This window comes from Opisthocomus hoazin, chromosome 5 (assembly GCF_030867145.1).
Source record: "Opisthocomus hoazin isolate bOpiHoa1 chromosome 5, bOpiHoa1.hap1, whole genome shotgun sequence".
NCBI classification, from domain to species: Eukaryota; Metazoa; Chordata; class Aves; order Opisthocomiformes; family Opisthocomidae; genus Opisthocomus; species Opisthocomus hoazin.
In genome coordinates this window covers 85,084,203-85,105,466 of record NC_134418.1, presented here as the reverse complement: position 1 = coordinate 85,105,466, position 21,264 = coordinate 85,084,203, and the positions used below count along the sequence as shown (strand labels likewise).

The 21,264-nt window shown below is 43.4% G+C and overlaps 1 protein-coding gene across 1 annotated transcript in view; it reads right to left on the bottom strand.

Moving 5' to 3' along the window:
• Positions 1-816: 816 nt before the first annotated feature.
• USP46 (ubiquitin specific peptidase 46) overlaps positions 817-21,264 on the bottom strand; it is a 32,962-nt gene continuing 12,514 nt past the window's right edge. The window contains exons 2-9 of the mRNA XM_075421999.1: positions 20,653-20,733; positions 19,659-19,872; positions 17,449-17,678; positions 13,709-13,785; positions 9,987-10,070; positions 9,494-9,691; positions 8,580-8,658; positions 817-7,577 (exon numbers count right to left, since the gene is read on the bottom strand). Of these exons, the coding sequence (XP_075278114.1) occupies positions 7,476-7,577; positions 8,580-8,658; positions 9,494-9,691; positions 9,987-10,070; positions 13,709-13,785; positions 17,449-17,678; positions 19,659-19,872; positions 20,653-20,733 (1,065 nt within the window). The 3' untranslated portion in view covers positions 817-7,475. The remainder of the gene's footprint in view (positions 7,578-8,579; positions 8,659-9,493; positions 9,692-9,986; positions 10,071-13,708; positions 13,786-17,448; positions 17,679-19,658; positions 19,873-20,652; positions 20,734-21,264) is intronic.

Here is a 21,264-nt window from a genome sequence, read left to right as displayed (position 1 = left end):
AAAAGATCGTTCAGTCCTGGCTGCGTTTTGTCCTGTTCAGTCTGAGCTGTTCTCGGTAACGCCGGCAAGGTCAGTGATGTGCTTTCTCCAGGTCCAGCTCAGCCCCGCAGTCGTACGGATATTCCACCAAGGCGGCTCGTGAAAATTGAGTTCCCTCAAGGCACTTTGGAGGCAGTTAGCCCAAATGGTGAAATATTCTCTGAAGGGCTACAAGGATGGTGAGGGGACTGGAACGTCTCTCCTACGAGGAGAGGCTGAGGGAGCTGGGCTTGTTCAGCCTGAAGAAGAGAAGGCTGAGAGGGGACCTAATAAATGCTTACAAATATCTTAAGGGTGGGTGTCAGGAGGATGGGGCCAAGCTCTTTTCAGTGGTGCCCAGCGACAGGACAAGGGGCAATGGGCACAAACTGAAGCAGAGGAAGCTCCAGCTGAACACGAGGAAGAACTTCTTCCCTCTGAGGGTGACGGAGCACTGGCCCAGGCTGCCCAGGGAGGCTGTGGAGTCTCCTTCTCTGGAGATATTCCAGCCCTGCCTGGACGCGGTGCTGTGCAGCCTGCTCTGGGTGACCCTGCTTCAGCAGGGGGGTTGGGCTGGGTGACCCACAGAGGTCCCTGCCAACCCTGACCATTCTGTGATTCTGTGATTTAAAACTCAATGGCTTAATTAAATGAATTAAAATGCCCGGATCAGCAGTCCCACCCTCTGTAAGAATACAGGTACCTGAGGTTCAGCAGCTTGTTGAGAAGAAACCAGCATCGCTGTTCGGCCTTAGTCTGGCTCCAGCTGAGTTCAAAGCAAGTAGAATGGAAGCAAGATCAGCTCGGGAGTTTATTTTATGTAAAATATAAACAGGTTAACAGGAGAAAATACTGTTTTCTTATGTTACAACCTTAATAACCAACATGACATTTATCTTACAGTTCTGCAGGTAGTGCAGGGTTTAATTACATGTACATGATTAAAAAGAGCAGATACTCGCCTGTACACATACACCGTGTATTGTACGCTTTACTAGAAATTCAGTATTTTTATGTGTCCCCAGTTGTGTGCCTAATAGTTTTACTACCTCTCATTCCACTTAAAAAACTAGCACAAAATATCGAAGTAGTTTTATTACGATTGCGTTGTTTTGACAAGGTAGAGAGGGACTATGTATTTACAAACAGATATACATATTCAAAGTGTCTGAAAAAAATGTCCTTTCCATATTTCTTCCTCTTCTCTTTCTTCTTCCTCCTGCCCTACACTCCTATTCGTACATCATATGGTGACTTTACTCCTAGAGAGTCACAGAGAAGTTATGGAGCTTGTGTTAGGTCTTCTGCAACAAAAGCCACTGAAGCTAGAAAAATGTCTCCAGGAAAAGGACTCGAACCTGTAAGGTGGCTGCCCTGCTGTCGCTCTTGCTCTTAGAACGAGCGTTGAGAGAGAAGTAGGAAACGACTGAGCATGTGAACACAGCCTGCCTGGGGACATGTGCAAATACGAAGACCATTGCGAACAGCAAAGGTAGTGCTAAAACTCAGCCTCTTTAAGGAACTCACAGCTATTAATGAGGTTTGGGGGGAAAAAGGAGAGAGGGGTTGCAAATGCTCCTTATTTATCTACTGTGGCAAGCAAGATGTTTCAGCGAACTGTGGGGTGTCTTCACAAAGGGTTTGCTCCTGCTGCTTTGGAACCCCGAGGAGAAGGGTTAGGATTCTTCCAGTGCCTGAAGGGGCTACAGGAAGGACGGAGAGGGGCTTTTCACAAGGGTGGGTAGGGATAGGACAAGGGGGAATGGCTCTAAACTAAAAGAGGGCAGATTTAGATCAGATATTAGGAAGAAATTTTCCCCCTGAGGGTGGTGAAACACTGGCCCAGGTTGCCCAGAGAAGCTGTGGCTGCCCCCTCCCTGGCAGGGTTCAAGGCCAGGTTGGATGGAGCTCTGAGCAGCCTGGGCTGGTGGAAGATGTCCCTGCTCGTGGCAGGGGGGTTGGAACCAGATGATCTTTAAGGTCCCTTCCAAACCATTCTGTGATTGTATGACTCTATGACTATCCGGAGGACAGAGCGCCGGCTTCAGCTGGGTACAAGCTGAGGGTTAGGAAGCTGCGTGCCAGCCCAGCTCCTCCTACAGACCTGCCACGCTATCACAGAAAAGTCACTTTTTAATATTCTTCCGTGTAGTGGAGTTGACACCTGCACCAGCCTTCGTCAGAAGTGTGAGGCTGTTAAATCGACCACTGGGAATGGCACACAGAGGCTGATTTATTTTACATTGTACGATAGTCTCAGTCTTGATAACCAAATGAAGCAGAACTATTAAAGAATTGTAGCAACTCTGAGACCATGACTAAAGGGAGTTGTGTGTGGTTTCGTATTAAATCATTCCTCCTAGGGGGTACAGAATGATTAGCGTGTAAAAAGGTGTGGGCTGAGCCCAGATGGTCCCCTCAGGTGGGCACATACCTCTGGATGGGTGTCCTTGCATGCAAAAGGAGCCTGTTAGTCTGAAGAAGTCTTGTGGACAGGTTCAAGCAATCTCTTTGAAGTCACGCATGTTAACTGGAAAGAAATTAAAAGGGTGTCTGTCGAGGCTTCCCAAGGGCTATGTCAATCTTAAGCACCATGATAAATAGAGAAGAAACATCTCAGCAACAGAACGGGTGCAACAGGAGAAAGTCCTGGTCATTCTGTTGGTCAAAGAGAATGCAATGTCTGAAAATCTAAGAATGACGCTTGCATTAACAACACGAAGTCACTGACTTTTGGATGTGGATACCACAGATGGTGGCCCTTAAGAAGCATCCAGTGTCTTTGAAGGACAGTGTGGGTTTTTTACACCAGCACTTACTCTGCTTCATTACATCTTCCCTTTCTATGAGCCCAAGCAGAGAGATGCAAGACGCAGGAAGATTGCTCTCCTTGACAGCACTCACACCAGGGCCAAGAATAAATGTGGCTTTTAAGATTATTCGTACTCGAGCCAGGTAAAAAGGCAAAGAGAGCAATACCTGCATCATCAGCTGATTGACAGCGAACTCTGTGTTTGGTAGAAGAGAATTCTCCTCCGAGAAGTGGAGCTTTTGTAAATTCTAGTCATTGCTAACATAAGCTGAAAGCATTCCAGCCGCTCCCGGATGGGTGAGCAGGCAGAGTGCAAAGAAGGCTGTGCCATGTGCCCTGCGAGTGCCGCTCCTCAGGTACACCCCGCTACGTAGCGGTACTTGTACCGCCGTAAATACCGCGTCCTTGTCATGTATGAACAAACGTGTGCTAACTACTGCGGGCTTCCCAAATTCACAACCCAGACTGGGACTACAGGTCTAAAAATGGATATTGGGTCATAACTGGAGACATGGGATCACAAGCAAACAGCCGCAAAAACGAAAAGACGCAGGCGAAATGCGAAGCCGATTGGAATTTCACAAGATTGACATCGTTGCTTAAAGTGCTCGCGTTGATTACATTTTTAAAAAACAAACTACATCAAAATTAAAACAGAAAACTAATATTATTAACTCCATAAGTTATTATACAAAGACAACACGAGACGAACAAAAGAGAAATAAATTAAAACAAACACTGGGAAAAGGTACTAGCCAAGAACAGGTACACAGCCAAAACTTCGAATTTCGAGAAGGCATTCGACTGTAAGAAATTGGTCACGCCTGTCAGCAGCGAGCAGCAAATGAGTGGCAGAACGAGACGGGGCTGCTGCTGCGAGGCACCGAGGCACCCACGGGTGCGGGCTGCCGGCTCAGGTCCCGAGCGTGTGATGCTCTAGCAGGGGGTGACTGAAATGCAGTGCCTGAAGACAAAAGGCAGCTTGGGGTAGCGCTTTAGACCCACCACGGAACGCGAATTTCAGTTCTAGCTGTTAAGTCTTCAGTATCTTTATTAAATCTAATGGGAAGGAAACACCTACTGCTTTAATTTCTTTACTCCAGCTGCTAAAGGATCAAGACTTTTAAGTTGTAATCTACTGCTCTGAGCTAACGGGACATTACTAAAATAAATTTGGCAGGAGTAATTCTGGGACTTCATTTCAACAAGGTGTTCTGCTTCACTGCTATGGTTTCTCCATCACTCCCCTCTTCTGCCTCCTTCTGCTGCATCCCCAAAATAGAAATTACATAAAATCCTGACAGCCTGTTCTGTGAAACATGAAAGTTGAGGTCTGAGCTCATCCTCGAAGCTAACCGATTCATCAGCACTGCAGTGCTGCTTTGGGTTCAGTGGAAAACCAGCACAGGATAAAAATGTTCTTTTCTCTAAGTGAGAACAGAGCAGTGAGGTTTATAAACGGACAACTACGTGTGAAACAAGTAGAAGACTTCAGATGTCATCAGGCCTAATATATTCCGAACCCGTAAAAGTAGTCATTTTAGGAAAGCACTAAATACTGTTAGACATCTGTGCTACAATTTTGTTTCCTAGCTGCTGGCTGAAAAGCTTTTGTTGTCCTAGATATTCTTCTGTTCTTTCGTAAGGGACTGGAAAACTATGCCTAAGCGTAAGAGAATGGCGATTACTTTTTATTTAATCAGCTAAAATACTTGATATCGTATGATTGTTCCTGTGAGGCTCCCGACCCTGCCAAGCCCGTACCGAGGTGCTGATTCGGACCCCGGCGCTCTGCCGCCTGACCCGGCGCCGTTCGTGCCGCCGCGCTGGGCAGCTGTGGCTGGACTGAGATTGCTGACTGGCATCATTTATAGAATTGTGACCGCAATTTTTTGTTCCATCAAAAGAAAACGCTCCTCGGTTTAGCTGCTGTTAGCACAAAGCGAATATTCCAGAGTTTTTCAGAGCTGGTGTCCGACCAGTGATGTCGGGCTGGTGTGATATCAGTGTTGTCATCTTTTCACAGGCCAGAGTTTAAAATGGTTTTTCGTATTTTGTGAAAAAGCTTATTCTAGTAATTTTACTCTCTGCAACCATCTGTGTATTTTACATCTTAGTGCTGTCTTACAGCTGGAGAAAACCAAAGATGATTATCCTGTACTTTAGCATTTAAATATTAATTCATATTATTAACATTTAAAAAATCTATTTTCAGATAAGTCAGTTGAAATATGGAAAACTTTACCTAAAATTGAACTGATTTTAAAGTTATTTTTACGAAAATTTGCTTTTTGTATAAACGTGAGCCCTAAACATTCAAATGATATGCTTTCTGTTGCTTGTTATAAAGTTGAAGAATGCCCTAAGAACGTTCAGCAGGAAACTGCGAAGGACAGACCCGTGGACCAGCACTGGTTAGAGCTGATCTAGAAAATGCCTTCATTCACAAGGAGGAAACCTTACCCAGTTTAAAAGGCAAGTGATAATTGTATTTTTATGTGGAAATTCTGAGTGCTTATAAATAAATCCATTAAAGAGCGATTTGGAGGTTTAGCGTTTCGGAGGCAAAGCTCCTGGGCCTCAGCGCGAGTTGTGTAAGATGCAAGACGTCCGTCTTGTGCGTCAGAGACCGAGCATTTCTCTCTAACGCCAAGAATGAGAGCTGCCTCCTGACCCTGCGTGTCCTGAGCCTGCCCACCAGCCTTCATTCACGTGGGGGAGCTCCGTAGACCACCGCTGTTATTCACCTAAGTAAGTGCTCTAAGGTTACATTCTACGTCTGTTTTCCTGTATCGGTATAATAACATGATAAGTCACAGATAACGTTAGATGAAAAGTCCATTTCTGTTTCTCATTCAGTGTAAAGTGCTACATTTCCTTAGTTTACAAAACAGCCGTTCATAAATCGTACTGAACTTCAACTGATGTTACAGTAGAAGTTATTATTTTCACCATTCTTTAACAAAAGATATTTCACATTCACAGTAGATTACAATCAAAGAAGTTATTCTCTTTCCTACAGAAGACTAAAATACAAGATTTAGCCGCACTTCAAAAACCTTGTCTTGAAACGGAGTGTTGGCCATGGATGGCAGGCAGGCTTCGTTAAGAAAAGCAGGACCAAAAGCAACATTGTCTAATAAATACTACATGAGAGTGAATGAAATACAACAGGTAGAAGGAAATTCTGTGAGATGAGACTCTTTCCTTGTAAATACTAGAACCAACTGTCAGTCCCCCTGTATACAAGAAGAGTGTTTTTGCTGGTGACTTCACTGGAACAGGAATTTGGCTACTGGAGTTGGAGAACTGTATAATGGGGTGAAAGTGGCAGACCAAGCACAGTAGCGACCCAGTGTTACCGCTGCCTCAACCTGCTATCGATCCCTGCTCGTACCCTGTTGATACTTGCTTCTACAGTCATCCTTTGCCAAACTCCTGTATGCAAGTCCAGCAATTTAGTTAGCCAGTGCATGACCAGTGCCAGCCACATTCGCCCAGTAAAATCACAAACGAAGCCTTTTGATGTTTTTAAAATCAGGCTCTCCAGAGCCATATCCGTTTCTGTGGTGAACCAAACGCTGTCAAACCTGGCCAAAATTATGTGTGTGTAAACTAATGGTTGTTCTGTATTATGTTATGTTGCTATGAAATGGAATCTGTCTTGAGAAATGGAAACAGGACTTACAGATATCCAGCAAATTGCAGGATCAAGCTGTGTCTTATGTATCGTACAAACAACTCTTAATTAAACGGACTGTGTAATTTCAGTCCTGATGGGTATGTTATACGTGAGCAGTGTTGCAATCTCTGCAAACTCAATGAAGTAAACCACCTATGACATCATTTTAACAGAAAGATAAACTCATTCTCTATGAATGGAGTTTATATCCATGTCATATGTGTCATCTTGCTCCCTTTATTCCAGTGCTCTGTAAGTTCTGAAATCTCACCTCGTCTGTACTATCTCATAATAAACAAAGTGACTGGACACGCAGAATTGCTTAGTTCCACTGCAATTTAAATCCCTGTGTGAATTTTAGGCCTGAGGTTATGCACTGAAAGCTTTTAACAACCCAGAGCCTAAGCAACTTTGGAAGAAAATCGTTTTTGTAGCAGAGAGCAACATGTAAAAATATCCCCTATAGAACCCCAACTCCAGTCATCATGAAGCAGATTTTTTTCCTTACACTTAAAATGGGTAAGTATACATCAGGATGTATTTAAAGGAATGCTTTGTAAGTCAACACACCCCAAAGCCGTTTAGAAAGTTTTAAACAACTCCGTCCTAAATGCAATGAACGCTTCCATATAAAATACTGCTCTAGCTGGATGGGGTTTAACAGTTGACATCCAAATCTGACTATCTGTAAATGTTAGTCCGGACAAATTCCACTCGAATCTGACTGCAATTAACTCTTCAATCAGACTTCAAAACTACAAACAATCCCCCCCTCCCCAAAACAAAGTTCCGTATGTCAAAAACGGACGGTTATAGCCAATACCACATAGACCCTTTAATAGGAGACAGAGTGTGTCGTTGTTCAGCCACACAAGATGTGGTCTACGTAGAAGTCAGTTCAGGGGGGCCATCACCTTCTTTCATGTGCAACATCGTTGTGCGCAATTGTCACTGTTTGCCGAGTCACTCTCTTGATTGATAGAATAAAATATAGCCAGACTCTGAATTTTTTGATATATCAGAGGTCAGACCATAGAATTCTTCAATAGCTTGAGCATCTATTTTCTGGAGACAAAAAAAAAAAAAAAAATTACTGTGCTGTTGGGTAAAACATATCCCAAACACGGATTAAACAACTGTATAAACACAGAAGACAAATTCAGTTGTTTGTTTCAGGGTAGCAATTAACAAATGCTGTTTGAAATTTAAGCAGTGAAAGGGTGACGTTCAGAGGCTGAGCCCTGCTGGTCTCACTCACGGAAGTCAATACAAATGTTTGTGACCCTGACTGAATTAGGCTTTTCCCAACAACAGAGAGACGCCTTGAAAAGCAGCAGTGAGCACTGTTTAAACACAGACACGTGACCATGTGATCCCACCTTTCTGAAATTTCCAGAAACCCTCCTCAAGGCATGCCCCACGCGATGTCCCAGTGCTGACTTTCCTCCACTGGGTTTACTCCCGGGAAATCAGACTCCAGACCTCGGTTTTGCCAAGGTGCCACAATGACATCGAGGGCTTGCTTAGGCAGTGAACTGCAGAATGCTGAAGTGGAATCTGTCATAGCTGTGCACCAGAGCCTGCTCTAATTTGCCTTCAGACAAACCCAGATCGACTACAGAATCCTGACTTTCTTGTAATTTCCCAATTGTTTGAAAATTAAAATTCTACAGCAATGCTAGCTTTACCCAGTCCAATTTTTCAAAAGTGATATTGCCAAGGATTGCAACACTGCTCCTGGATATTTTGGGTTTTAATGAATTAAATTGATTTTATTAGATATAGAAAACAATCCAAAATAAACCCTTGAAGTCTGATATTAAAAAAGTTTGATGTTGGTCTGAAATCAAGCAGCCCCGTCTGACATTGACAGAGTAAGAACTACAGGATTAATAATTCTGTTCGCAGTCTTGCTTCCTATCAGAGTTGAGCTAAATGTCACATTCCAACCAAACTGTGGCTTTGCAGCCTAGTGATCCTTACCCACACCTGGATCAGAATTTTAATCCCAAATGGAGGAGATAACATAAACCCAGAAGTTGTGCTCTTGACCTTCAGCATACTGACCTCTACAATGTCATCATCAAACAAGAGCCAAAATCCATGACTTTTCACAATAGTGATATAATGTCCCCGATTCGGTCCGCTGGAAAGCGAAGCAAAAACACAGACCTCAAAATCTTAGAAAATGCTGTTAAGCCCATTTTGAGAAGTCACACTTCTATATGCAAGAAGACTGAATTCTAACTGAACCTTATGAAGAATATCGTAAACCCACCCCTGGTGGTACAGTAGACATTTACTCCTTTCTCCTTTTCACTGACTCGATGCAAAGACTTCATCAACTGAAAGCTAAATGTGTTTTTCTCATCTGGGCCACAGCCTTTCGCAAATTAACCTGTAGAGCACTTCACGATTTGCTTATGGTAAGCATCAACTGTTGCAAATATTTTTAAAACATTAGGAACTAAACTTAAGGGGGCAAATAGTTTGGTATCAGCTGTGAATATTTAGTTACACACAGTCTTTAAGAAGAGGGAGAACAAGTGGTATTCCTAGAGCACCAAGGATTTTTTCTGTTTGTTTCATGCTGGACAACACCCTGTATGTGAGAAGCTTTATTAAAGCCGTCACCGTCATTGCCTGGACAGGAGACCAAGGTGATCTGCCATAGGGCCTACATGCTAGCAGCATCTGACCCTCGCAAGTCCCATCTCCAATGCTTTCTAAGTGGGCTGACGAGGAAGGAGACAGCTCCACTAATTTAAGTTAATCTTGTGACTTTTGGAGGCCTGAAATGTTAAACAAGTACAGATCTACTATGAGGAGGGGAGCTAAGAGGTTCAGCCCAAGGCACAGGGAAGTTGGTGCAGCAGCAGGGTTTGTGTCCTCCCTCCCACTCTCCCCGCGTTTTGTCAGGTATGCCTCTGCCCTTGGCAAAGCTCTGCCAGCAGCTCCAGGTGTACGTGAAAGCATCTTACCTTCCACAGTGAACAACAACGGCTACCAAATCGTACATCCGATCTAAGTTGACAGCGTCGCCGGACGTGTTGAAGAGCCGTAACTCCAGAGGAAACACCACGCGGTAAGACAGCTTCGTATACCTGTGCAATTGCTCCATGTACTTGAATCTCTTGAGGTGTAAGGCAAGAATCATTGGCAGCTTTTTCACTCTCATCCTGTGAAACCATTAGAGAGCGTATGATAAAGACCTGACCAGTCCAAAGCCATTCTGTCTTTGCTTAATGAAGAAATGTTGGCATTGCAAGAGCACTTTGTAAGTAAGAGCAGTTAACTAGCAGTATTTTCTAGACTAAGACATGGGTAATAGCTTTGAGTCTGTAGGCTCTCTGGCCCGTACAGAGAATGGAATTGGGGTGTAAGGCTTCTAGGTATCTAACCACAATAGACATCGAGGAGAAGGTTTGTCAAAGCCCAGGAGGGACACGGTGAAATAGCCTGCTCTTCGCTTACCTTTTCTGTGCCTCTTGTTTACTGCAGCAAGTTTCACAGTAGTATTTCTGTTCACTACATAATGTCTCTGTGTTACTGAAGTCTCTGTAAATAAATACAGTCATCAGTTCTTACAGGACCTTAACACTTTAGCTCTGCTTGGGCTGATGAAATGGAACCCTAAAAAAACACACAGGATGAAATCCTCTCTCCGTTGAGTTGGGTTTTCTAAAACATCTAAAGCAACTGTACTGGGGCTTGCAAAGGAAATCAAGGTACCTGGCTGCTACAACAGCCCTGTATTAGGAGCTGAAGCCCCCAACATGATACAGGTGGAGGTTCAGCTATCTCAAAATGGGACTTTATTTGTTCTTAGACTTCTATTGCTTCAGGCTCGACTGTCTACCCTGCGGAGTTAGACTATGCCAGAGGCTTGTATTCTTTGGACCTCTTGTGTACACAAGGACCTTTTCAATCTGAAAAGCTACAGAAATAACTAAAAAGAACATTAATCTGCAGCGGCAAAGAATTTAATTCTACTTAAATGTTACCTTGCACTGTTTTTCTCTAATTTACCTTTTCAATGCGGTAGCCCTTAAAGCTGTAAAGACACAGCAAAGCAGTTGTTAAAAAAAGGGAAACAGCAGTTTCCCAAAAGAGTCACAGCTTGGCTGCTCCTATTAACAGAAGCCACAAGAGCACTTACACTTTGTTTAATAATGCATACCATAGAGCAAGGAGAGGAAATCCATATTCTAACTGAAGATATGTTTTCTAAACAGAGGTAGACGTGCTGCTATTGTAAAAGGCAATCAGAATAGATGATAGGTGATGATTCTCTCCCGGTTAAATCTGTAAACAGCAACCTGCACCTCCCACCCCAAGGAAAAGAAAACTGGGATTTTGCTTCCCTTTATTTCTGAAAGGAGCAATGGGTGGACTTCAAAACGTATGCCATGCTGTTGGAGTAAAGGCAGATACTACACTGGGATGCACAAACAAACTTTTTGGGGCATCCATTCTTCTCAGGGTTATGTAGATCCCTGCTGGTATATCGTGCCTACTTTTAGGCAACCGCACTTCGAGAAAGACAGAGCTCAAGAGAGAGGTTCAATTGGAAAGAAGGCCGAAGAGTAATGAACCTGAGCAGAGATAGAGAGAAGGTAGCCTGTGAAGGAAAGGTTGCATGACCTTCAGCTGTTTAACTGCAAGAATCATAGAATCACAGAAAGTTTTGGGTTGGAAGGGACCCCTAGAGGTCATCTAGTCCAGAAGTGATGGCTTTCTTCCTGTACATAAAAGGCTGCTGCTAAGAGGAAGGGGAGCAACCGGTAGTTTATGGCCAGAGTACACAGGGCAAGTAGAAATGGGCTTGAACTGAAACAGGGAAGGTTCACATTACACAGCGGGAAGAACTTGTTAGTAGAAAGAGCAGGAAGGACTGGGGTAGGCAACCGAGCTACTACTGCTAAAAGATCTTTTGGAAGAGGCTGGACAAGCATCCTGCCCGAGGTGGAGGTAGGGGCTAGCCTCCTGGGGTCCCGTTTAACTCCAACCCGTTGGTAGCAGCAGTGCAGATGCAGTTCTTCCACGTCGTAAGACACAGCCACTGGCTGCTCAGGGATGGAAACGCTATCGGTATTTTACTGAAGTACTCTGTGCCTTTGCATAAAATCCACTTTCCAAACAAAACGTTTCCAGGAAGCTTAACAGCTAGGAAATTCGATAAAACACTGGAGAAAGCTGAAGGACAGATGGTAACTTCTGTGCAACAGCAGATTCTAACAAGCTCACCAGACTAAGCTGTAAGCAAAAGTCAGTGCTCAGTCTGCAGTAAGTATCACAGCACCCAATAACATCTCGGTTTGGAAAGGACCTCAGAAGACGCACGCTTCAGCCTCCTTGCACGTCAGTGTGATTTCCAACTGAGTTTGAACACTATAGGGAAAGGTAAGTAATGTCGACAAAACCAAGTTCAAAGTAGTGGCTACTGTGAAGAACTTCTAAGTGTGAAAACAAAAGCCTGCAGTACCAATACTGATTCAGTTATCGGTGACCATGAACAGACAAAGACACGACACCAAAAAAAAGAAAATACTGCACTCCTTTCCAATGCCACTCCTCGCTTCTTTGCTCACTTTTTAACAGGAGGCTGGTTACTGCAGTGTGGACCACCCGAGGGCTAAGGGCTGCTACAGTAATCTGCTGGAGACCGAGCAGCAGTTGAGAAGGAAACAACTTACTGTGTATAGCACTTTAAAGTTTTTAAAACTTTTTAAACAGTAAGTTTTTTCCTTCTCAAATTCTAGGGGACTGCTGCCAGCAGGTCGAGGAAGGTTCTCCTCCCCCTCTGCTCTGCTCTGGGGAGGCCCCATCTGCAGTGCTGTGTCCAGTGCTGGGCTCCCCAGTTCAAGAAAGATGAGGAGCTACTGGAGAGAGTCCAGCAGAGGGCTGCGAGGATGAGGAGGGGACTGGAACGTCTCTCCTACGAGGAGAGGCTGAGGGAGCTGGGCTTGTTCAGCCTGGAGAAGAGAAGGCTGAGAGGGGACTTCAGAAATGCCTACAATTATCTGCAGGGTGGGTGTCAGGAGGACGGGGCCAAGCTCTTTTCAGTGGTGCCCAGCGACAGGACAAGGGGCAATGGGCACAAACTGAAGCAGAGGAAGCTCCAGCTGAACATGAGGAAGAACTTCTTCCCTCTGAGGGTGACGGAGCCCTGGCCCAGGCTGCCCAGGGAGGCTGTGGAGTCTCCTTCTCTGGAGATATTCCAGACCCGCCTGGACGCGGTGCTGTGCAGCCTGCTCTGGGTGACCCTGCTTGGGCAGGGGGTTGGGCTGGGTGACCCACAGAGGTCCCTGCCAACCCCCACGATTCTGTGATTCTGTGGCCTCCAACTAGAGTCAGGAAACGGTTGCTAGTGCCTCATGTGCTTTCTCTTTCTGTAACTCTCGGCTTGAGGTGAGATGTCAGGCAAGGCTTCCCAGGCATTCCAGAGTAACTGTTACATGCAATTTCAAACTTGGTAGCAGTTTTGGAGCTTGAAAGAGTAATCTGACCAGCTGATAATCATCACCTTAGAGCAGCAACATACTGTCTTAAATCTAGGTATCAGTCTGTTGTATCAATGCCAGAACTCTGGATATTTTAAATCTCGCAAAATAACCATCCATTCAAGTCTGAAAATTAATTTGATCTCTGAAGTATATGTCTAATAGTTCAGAGTGTGCTAGGAGCAGAACTGAAACTTAGAATGACTTCTCTCCGCAATTTTAGGATGAGACACAGAATAAGAAACTTATAAAACAGATAAGTAGATTTTGGAAATCTTTTGCTCTCTAGGGACTCTAGCACTCACTGTGCAAAGCACACACTTAACTTTTAATATGCACATAACTCCTAATCAACAAAGCAGTTCAGCAGAAACTTAAAGATAAGCACACTTGAATCCCTTTGAAGCCAATTATTATTCTGCAGCGATTCTTCCAGATGACAAGGCAATCAATTATTCTCCCCAAGAGATGATTTTTTTTTCTCTTTCAAATACATACATTGAAAAAAAAGTTAGTAAAACAAAATTCATTAATGTATATTTTGTGGTTAGAGGAAGCATTCAGTTTACGGTCTTTTTCTTCTGCTTAGGAAAAACTCAAAACCCAATGTTCTTCTCTTTTCTGTGCCTACCAGACTTGGAAGATTTAGCAAAGTCAGACAGAACCATCTGCCAAAGAGATGCATCCATTTACCTTAGACAGTGTGTAATTGATGTGTTCTGCTCCACATCAACAGAAAGGTCAAGAAAATCTTCGTCTTTGCTACTAACCTGTTGCAAAAAATATAGACGTAAAACAGAGACTTAGTAAAATGCCAGACATCTAAATGCTGTTTATGTCTATGTGCAAATGCTAAAGATAGAGCAATTTCTGCAGAATTAAATTACACAATAATAATGAATTTCAATGCCTTTCAATTTTTTTTCTAATTTGGTGTGATTACATTTATTAGTAAATCTACAATTTAATCTTCTGTATAATTTAACTTCTGTCTGTTCCACTGCTCGGAGCCCACCAATCATGGGCCAGTGACTGCACCCTACTGCTCATTAAAGGGGGACCATCATCCCCTATAATTAGATGTGACTGGTTCATTACTTGTGTTCCCTTGTTATGCAACACAGCTTAGTTTCATATTTTACTGGAATTTTATTTATCCTTTGTATAATATATTACACTATATAATCACAGTTTATGTCCTACATTAATTATTTCCACTGTTAAGGATGCAACAAAATTATTTTCCAAAAAAGCATCTGTCACGAAACGTCATATTTAACCATGTTATATTTTCTCTCCAGTGAGCATTCAAAAGGCTGGTTTTATATTTCTGGTTGACACAGCTGCATTTCCCCATTCAATATTGTTCCTGGTCAATAATTTTGCTTAAAAAATTAAAATATTAATCGTCAAAATGGCACAGTGATCAATCAATTTGATTTTTGCCAATAATTTTTAGATGGAACAAGAAGAGAAAAATTCTAATAAGGAGTTTTTATTTTAAAAAAGTATCCCCAAATGTTTTCAGAATGACAGATCTTGATTTCAGCTTTGAAGATGATTTTTTGCTTAAAGTGTTTGATCTTGAAGATGAAGTCATGGAAGAAAAACCCAACTTCCAAACAGATTCTTTCTTGTCTTAATACTTCAACTGAGACAAAAACACTGCAGAATTACTTACTGCACATGAATTTAGTCCTATTCATAACAACCAATTCTGTTTATGAAATGCTGCATCAACACTCCGTATTTTGCCTCCTGTGACTACATCCCTTAGAATAACTAAATCAGATGATAGGACAGTGAAGCTCAAAACAAGAACTTCAGAGAGGGGCTGAATCCATCGTCCTGACGCAAGTCCCCCCTGCTCCGATTCCTGCAATTCTACAGATGTGGATGTTATGTACTAATTTCAGCTCGTCTTTGCGTTATGTCAGGGATCCTGTAAACGTGCTGAATGCAGTCCTGAATCCAGAGGAACACCTTCAGTAGGATGAATTTTGATATTAAGAAAGACACACAGAGGCACACCGCGCACGCGATTAAAATGAACAGCAGTTCGTCAAAGCAAAATCCTCCCTCAGACACACCGCCTAGGGAGAAAGAGGTTAAATACTTGGAAAAGTCTTTGGCATGTGCAGGGTTTCAGCTGAATGCCACTAAGCTAGGAATTTTGTTATTGCTTTCAGCACATCAAATATCTGCTAAAAGAGGACGATCATCTAGCTGCAGCTAGAATAACACAGACCAAAACTAAAGGTAGCTGAAAAACCAGATTCAAATGCACTTTTTGTAAGTGGGAAGAAGAACTGCTGGGATCCAAATGATTCTTCATGCACTACATAAGAATATTTTAGCAAAGGGACACCTTTTAATCCATTTTCCTATTTCCCAAAGATTTCAAAACACACTAACACAAGCAAAATAACCTGTAGAAGTCTCCTGAGTAGTTGTGAGGGGACCTAATATATACTTACAAATATCTCAAGGGTGGGTGTCAGGAGGATGGGGCCAAGCTCTTTTCAGTGGTGCCCAGCAACAGGACAAGGGGCAATGGGCACAAACTGAAGCAGAGGAAGCTCCAGCTGAACACGAGCAAGAACTTCTTCCCTCTGAGGGTGACGGAGCCCTGGCCCAGGCTGCCCAGGGAGGTTGTGGAGTCTCCTTCTCTGGAGATATTCCAGCCCCGCCTGGACGTGGTGCTGTGCAGCCTGCTCTGGGTGACCCTGCTTGGGCAGGGGGTTGGGGTGGGTGACCCACAGAGGTCCCTGCCAACCCCTGCCATGCTGTGATTCTGTGATTCTGTGATTCTGTATAGTGCATTCCTGCAATCACAGCAAGCTACAGACAAGCCTTCCTGCAGCAGCAATGCCTAGTGCTATTTTTTCCATAAAGCTTGCTCACTTTGGATTACAAATAGGGTGTTGTGCCGTTTCGCTGTTACCCAGGGACACATCCTGACTTCGGTACAGTTTGTCTGAGTAAACGCTGGATATTAATTTAGAATTAGGCCACAACCCTTTGAAGCTTGTCAGCTAAAAAATAGTTCTACCCTTTCACTTATTTTAACTTGCTATTATTACTTGGGTTTTTACAATTGAAATAGATTAAAGGATTAACTTTCAATCTCTCTGTCATGTTTTCACTTCTACAAGCTTGTCCCAAACTTGACCCAGCCCCTTCTTTTGTATGGATTGTCACTGTATCTCTTCCCCCCGCCCCGCCCAATACCCCCGGAGAAGTCCTATTTTCTTGCAGTATAGAGATATTCTCTATGATTAGAAATATCAGAATATGTTCTTTTACACATCTGGTAGGGCCTGGGTAGTGTTTATCTCAGCTAACTTCAGCTGTCTAAAGTCAGCTATTTCATCTCAGTTTGCTGTCAGAAGACACCTTCTCCGGGCACCTTCTCCCACCTTAATGCGGTTAATCTAAAGCTGCATTTTCTTTAGAGGAAGCCCTTGGTAGCAGTACCAGTTTGAGCTATTCTTAGGCCAGACCAGTTTGCTGGCCCAGTTCACCGCATTGCTGCACCAACAATTGCAACAGCTCAGTAACACCACGGAGCCAGGCCAAGCTGTGTGAAGCAGAATACCTGATGCTGCTAAAAACTTTCTGTTTCGTGAAGCAGCCTAGAGACAGATGGAGAGAGCTTCCTGCAGGAGCTCCTCTGCAGTCTCCAGCATCTACAGAAGGAGCTGAGAAAACTAGTTCATCCCTGACATCTATCTTTTACAAAGTAAAGACTGGGCAAAGTTAGTTCCAACCTTTTTGGAAAGCCGGTGCCACTGTTCTCCCCAAAACAGATTTTTTTCCTGTCTTGGTTACTCTTTCACATAGCAACTTCACAGAGAGGAAGATTTTTCAAAATGTTTTTTTTTTTCTTTCAGTAGGAGCATGTGATTTAAAACCACAGAAATCGACAGGAGGCTTGCAACCCAGTTTCCTAACTAAAACTAAATTTTACTCATACTTCAAACATAAGAGACTTCAAACTGAGAGCATTGCCTAGAAAATATTAGGAAGATAAACGAAAACATATGGTTTGTAAACAACAAACCCTCTGTATGCCAGTCACATTCTTAGGATTGAATTAACACAAACTCATCTTAACATTGCACTTATTCACGGAATAATGATGTGAATATCTTCTCCCGAAGTTACGGCAACAAGGCAGGGTATTGATTAACTAGCAAGGATTTTAACTGTAAAGATATGTATTAGGACAGCAAGACTTGGCATAAATTAACCAAGTAATGCTTAGAAAAAAAAAATTTTTAGAAAAGAATATACTCACTTCAAGAAGTAAAGTCTACAGGAATATCCACAATTCTCAGATGTCTGAAAAGATTCATATATTTATATATATAAAATGTATCTATCTATTAATGGACAACAACCAAAAAAAAAAAATCTATCCCAATGCTTACGGTTTCACAGTTCAAACATCTAGTTTCGTTAGTCAGTGTTCCCTGAAAAATCTCATGCACCCAGGTGAGTTCTTGTTTATTGTTCTCTTCAGCTTCATTCATGTTGCCATTTTTCAGTTTCCCATTTTGCTTCTCTTGTTTCTTCTCCTCCTGCAGAATGTCCGCGACGGTGTTGAGCAGGTAATTTAAAAACTCATGTGCATCCTGCTGCATGTAGTTGTCAAAGAGATCTGTGAAGGAGAGAGTTGAGATTTCTAAAGCTGAGTGCACCCTTTCCTTCAAGAAAGCAAACTAAATTGATTATTTCTTTCCAACTTTGTGTACTGGCCCTTGCTGAGCAAAGTATTTAGAATCGTGCCAAAGAAGAGCGGTTTTGCAGTCACGCTGGCTTCGGTGAAGCTGCTCTGGGGGAAAGCTTCATCTCACCTGACTTTAGCTCTCTGAAAGGTTACGCTCTTCTTTGGAATCGCTTGTGTAGGCTCCAGCTGCAGTCAATGAAGAAAGCTGGAGGGTGACTTATCCTAAACTAATTCCTTAGACGAGATGCCAAGCTTTAGGCAGCACTGACTCCCACCCGCCTATTCCCAGTCCCTCCGACACTGGGGAACATCGCAGAGTCTGGGCAGTGTGACACACGCCTGGGGAAGCTGCTGATGATGGGTGCTGACACGTGCTAGTGCCTTGTGTCACGCTGGGATGGTGTTACCCTTCCTCGCAGCAGCCCTTACCGTGCTGTGCTCTGTACACAGGGTTAGAAGGGTGCTGCCAACGCACCCATGTTTAGGCTGCTGCTGAGAAGGGCTCACACAGCACCAAGGCTGTCTCTCCAACCCCTCCTTCCCCACCAAAGGCTGCTTGACTGGTGGTGGAGGAGAGGATGGGAGGGGACATAGCTGGGGAAGCTCACTCAAAATGACCAAAAGGATATTCCACCCTATGTGACTTTGTGTTCAGCAATAAAAGCTAAGGAGGGGGCATTCATTATTAAGAAATTTGTCTTCCAGAGTAACTCCTATGCATACCAAGGCCCTGCTTCCCAGGGAACGGTTGGAAATCACCTGTTGATGGGAGACAGAGAATAAAGCTCCTCTGGTTTTGCTTTGCTTCTGCACGCGGCCATTGCTTTTTTTAATTAAACTGCCTTTGTCTCAATGCACTAGGTTTTTCACCATCTTCTCTCCCCGTCCTGCTGAAGAGGATGGTGAGAGACAGGCTTGGTGGGCACCTTGCAGCCAGCCAAAGTTAACCCACCACAGACAGTAATAATACCATCATCTATCAAAGCTCATTTTCCACACACAAATCTGATGAGCAGAGAGTTGTTGTCTTCAAGAAGAAATGCTTGCAGGAGGAGGGGAGAGTATCTCAGTGGTGATTTGCTACAGACTTTTCCAGTGAAGGTGTAATTTGCCCACCACGTTGAAGAAAAAGGAATCTGTGTTCCCAAGATCTGTGTATTTTTATCCCCCTGTTCCTGAAAAAGCTCACGTGGATTTCCTCAGAAAATATTGCACAGATCCTTCAGCTTTGCAGTGTCCAGCCTGGACACATAAGCAGGTTAAGAAATACCGAGTCTGGCCCTAATTTAACAAAGCTGAAAACGTAAGATCCAGTCCCTAAAAGTGATCCCCAACAGTGTGGGGGCAATTATGACTGGATGACTCAGGGCTCACTTTGTCACACTTTCAAATGCCTGCACTGGAATGAACAGTCTGGCCACTAATACTCTGTCACCAGCAAGCAATTTCTTCCAGGTGTTTGACTCGTACCACATCCCTAGAGTTACCTCTCCTCCAGGCTGTTTTGGGTTGGAGGTGCCTGTGGCTTTCCTAGGTCACACAGTTTCTGCACGGCCAACCGCCCTCAACATTTCACTCTGCCGTGCTCCACAAAAATATAATTAGGAAATCACAGCAGAGTCCCCTGTTCCCAGCCCTGGCTCACCATACAGTGCGGTCTGTCCCACCAAGCTGTGAAAACATCCTTCATTCATGCACCTCTGGCAACTTAGGAAGCCTGGTACGGTCATTTCAAGCACAATATCATGTACACTGACACTAAAATATTCATATCTAAACCCCCAAAAGTACTAAAAGCAATTTACAACTCTAGCCTGAACACCTGATTACTATGACCACAATGCCCAACATTTATTTGTACATTCCTGATCAGTGTATGAATGTCAGAGAGGATTCCAGATGTGCACTCACCGTTCTCTTTTCGCAACCTTGATATGAACTTCTTTGGTGGAATAACTCCAACTTTCTTCTTCTGAGTAGCAATACTGTGGAAAAGATCTGCCAGGCAAGTCAGGAGGTTTTCCTTCTTTTTCTGTTGGGCCTTGTATGATAATACATTTTCCCGAAACGGCCGGCAAAAATACAATGCCTGCAGCACCGAGTTGCAGTAGCAGGTGTTCCCAAACTGCCATGTAAAATTAAAAGCAATCTTATTCCCTGTGCACCACAGTAAAACCAGTTGTTTCATTCAATTTCTGGCTTCAGTGCCCTTGCCACGTACCAGCCATTTCGCCATACAGCTGCTGTAGGAATGTCTTTCAACGCCCACCCCTGATGATTCACAGAATGAAAAAATGGTGTTCTAAATTAACTAGGATAGAAAGTAAAAGTTTCTATTTGCAAGAGATATCTTTATTGTAGTGTATCTCATTAAGCTTGTTTCCATGTGTTAATATACTCTTGCTGGGCTCTGTCTTCCTGCTCGGTAGCAGAATGACAAATGTTTTTAAAGGAAAGAATTACTATATCTGTTTCATTTCTATGGGAGCAAACAAGTGATTAAACAGCCTTTCCACTCATCTTCTGCTTAATCAGATAAAAGAAGCTCCTCCTAAGAGTGTCTCCAATGCAGCCTGCTGTACCTACGCTTGTACACACTTCCATCACTTCCTCCCTCAGGTTTCATAGCTAAAATAGACTTGTAACTTTACAGAAGTGTAAGTTCTAATCCCTGGAATCATTCATAGCAGAGTAAACTGTTTTCCCTGGGGGCATATGAAGCCGTCTTCAAACATCTGATACAGTTTTGCAACCCACTTTACCTAAAATTGGAACAAGAGCAGCACTTTTTCAAAAAAACACAGTCTCACCATTGAACAGGACTGGGGGGGGGAAACACTGAAAGTTCAGGTAACATCGAAGCTATAATTCTGTGTATGGTTTGCCTACTGAAAATAGTACTTACATTGACCAATCCAAAGTAGTGTTCATTGATTGGAAACTGCTCTGGGCCAATGTCTTTTTCCAGAGCAGAGGCATTGGTGCCCTAGAAAAAAAAGAGGGGAGAAATTGTTTAGAATATCAAGATTTTAAAATAAAGTTATGGACAGCATCAAGACAGAAACTAATTTTTTCCTTTCAGCTAAGATTAGCCAAGCTAACCCTGTCTTACCAACAGGCAAGCACGGAGCCAGTAAAAATATTTGCAGTTCTACGTAGTGGAGCTGGGCTGACCTGGACGCTCAGCAAAGGGTGATTAGAAGTGAACAGGTCACAACAACAGCAGTTCTCCCCATGCCCACCTCCCCCTTATCTTTACTGTGTACGTGAACGGCTGGATCCCATTACCCTCTTGCCTCTTAAAGATGCTTATTGATCTTCAGCAAAACCCTTAAAGTTCTCTTGGATAAACGAGTTCCTAGACACAAGGCAGGTTTTCTACGCGTTACTGGAACTCCTCTGAATCCCTTCCAATTTGTCAGCAGCATTAAACGATACTCGGGCTCCAGGCTGGCACCCAGTTCTACTAACAACATCACAAACGTTAAGAGCAAGTGCAATAAGAATCACCCCAGCT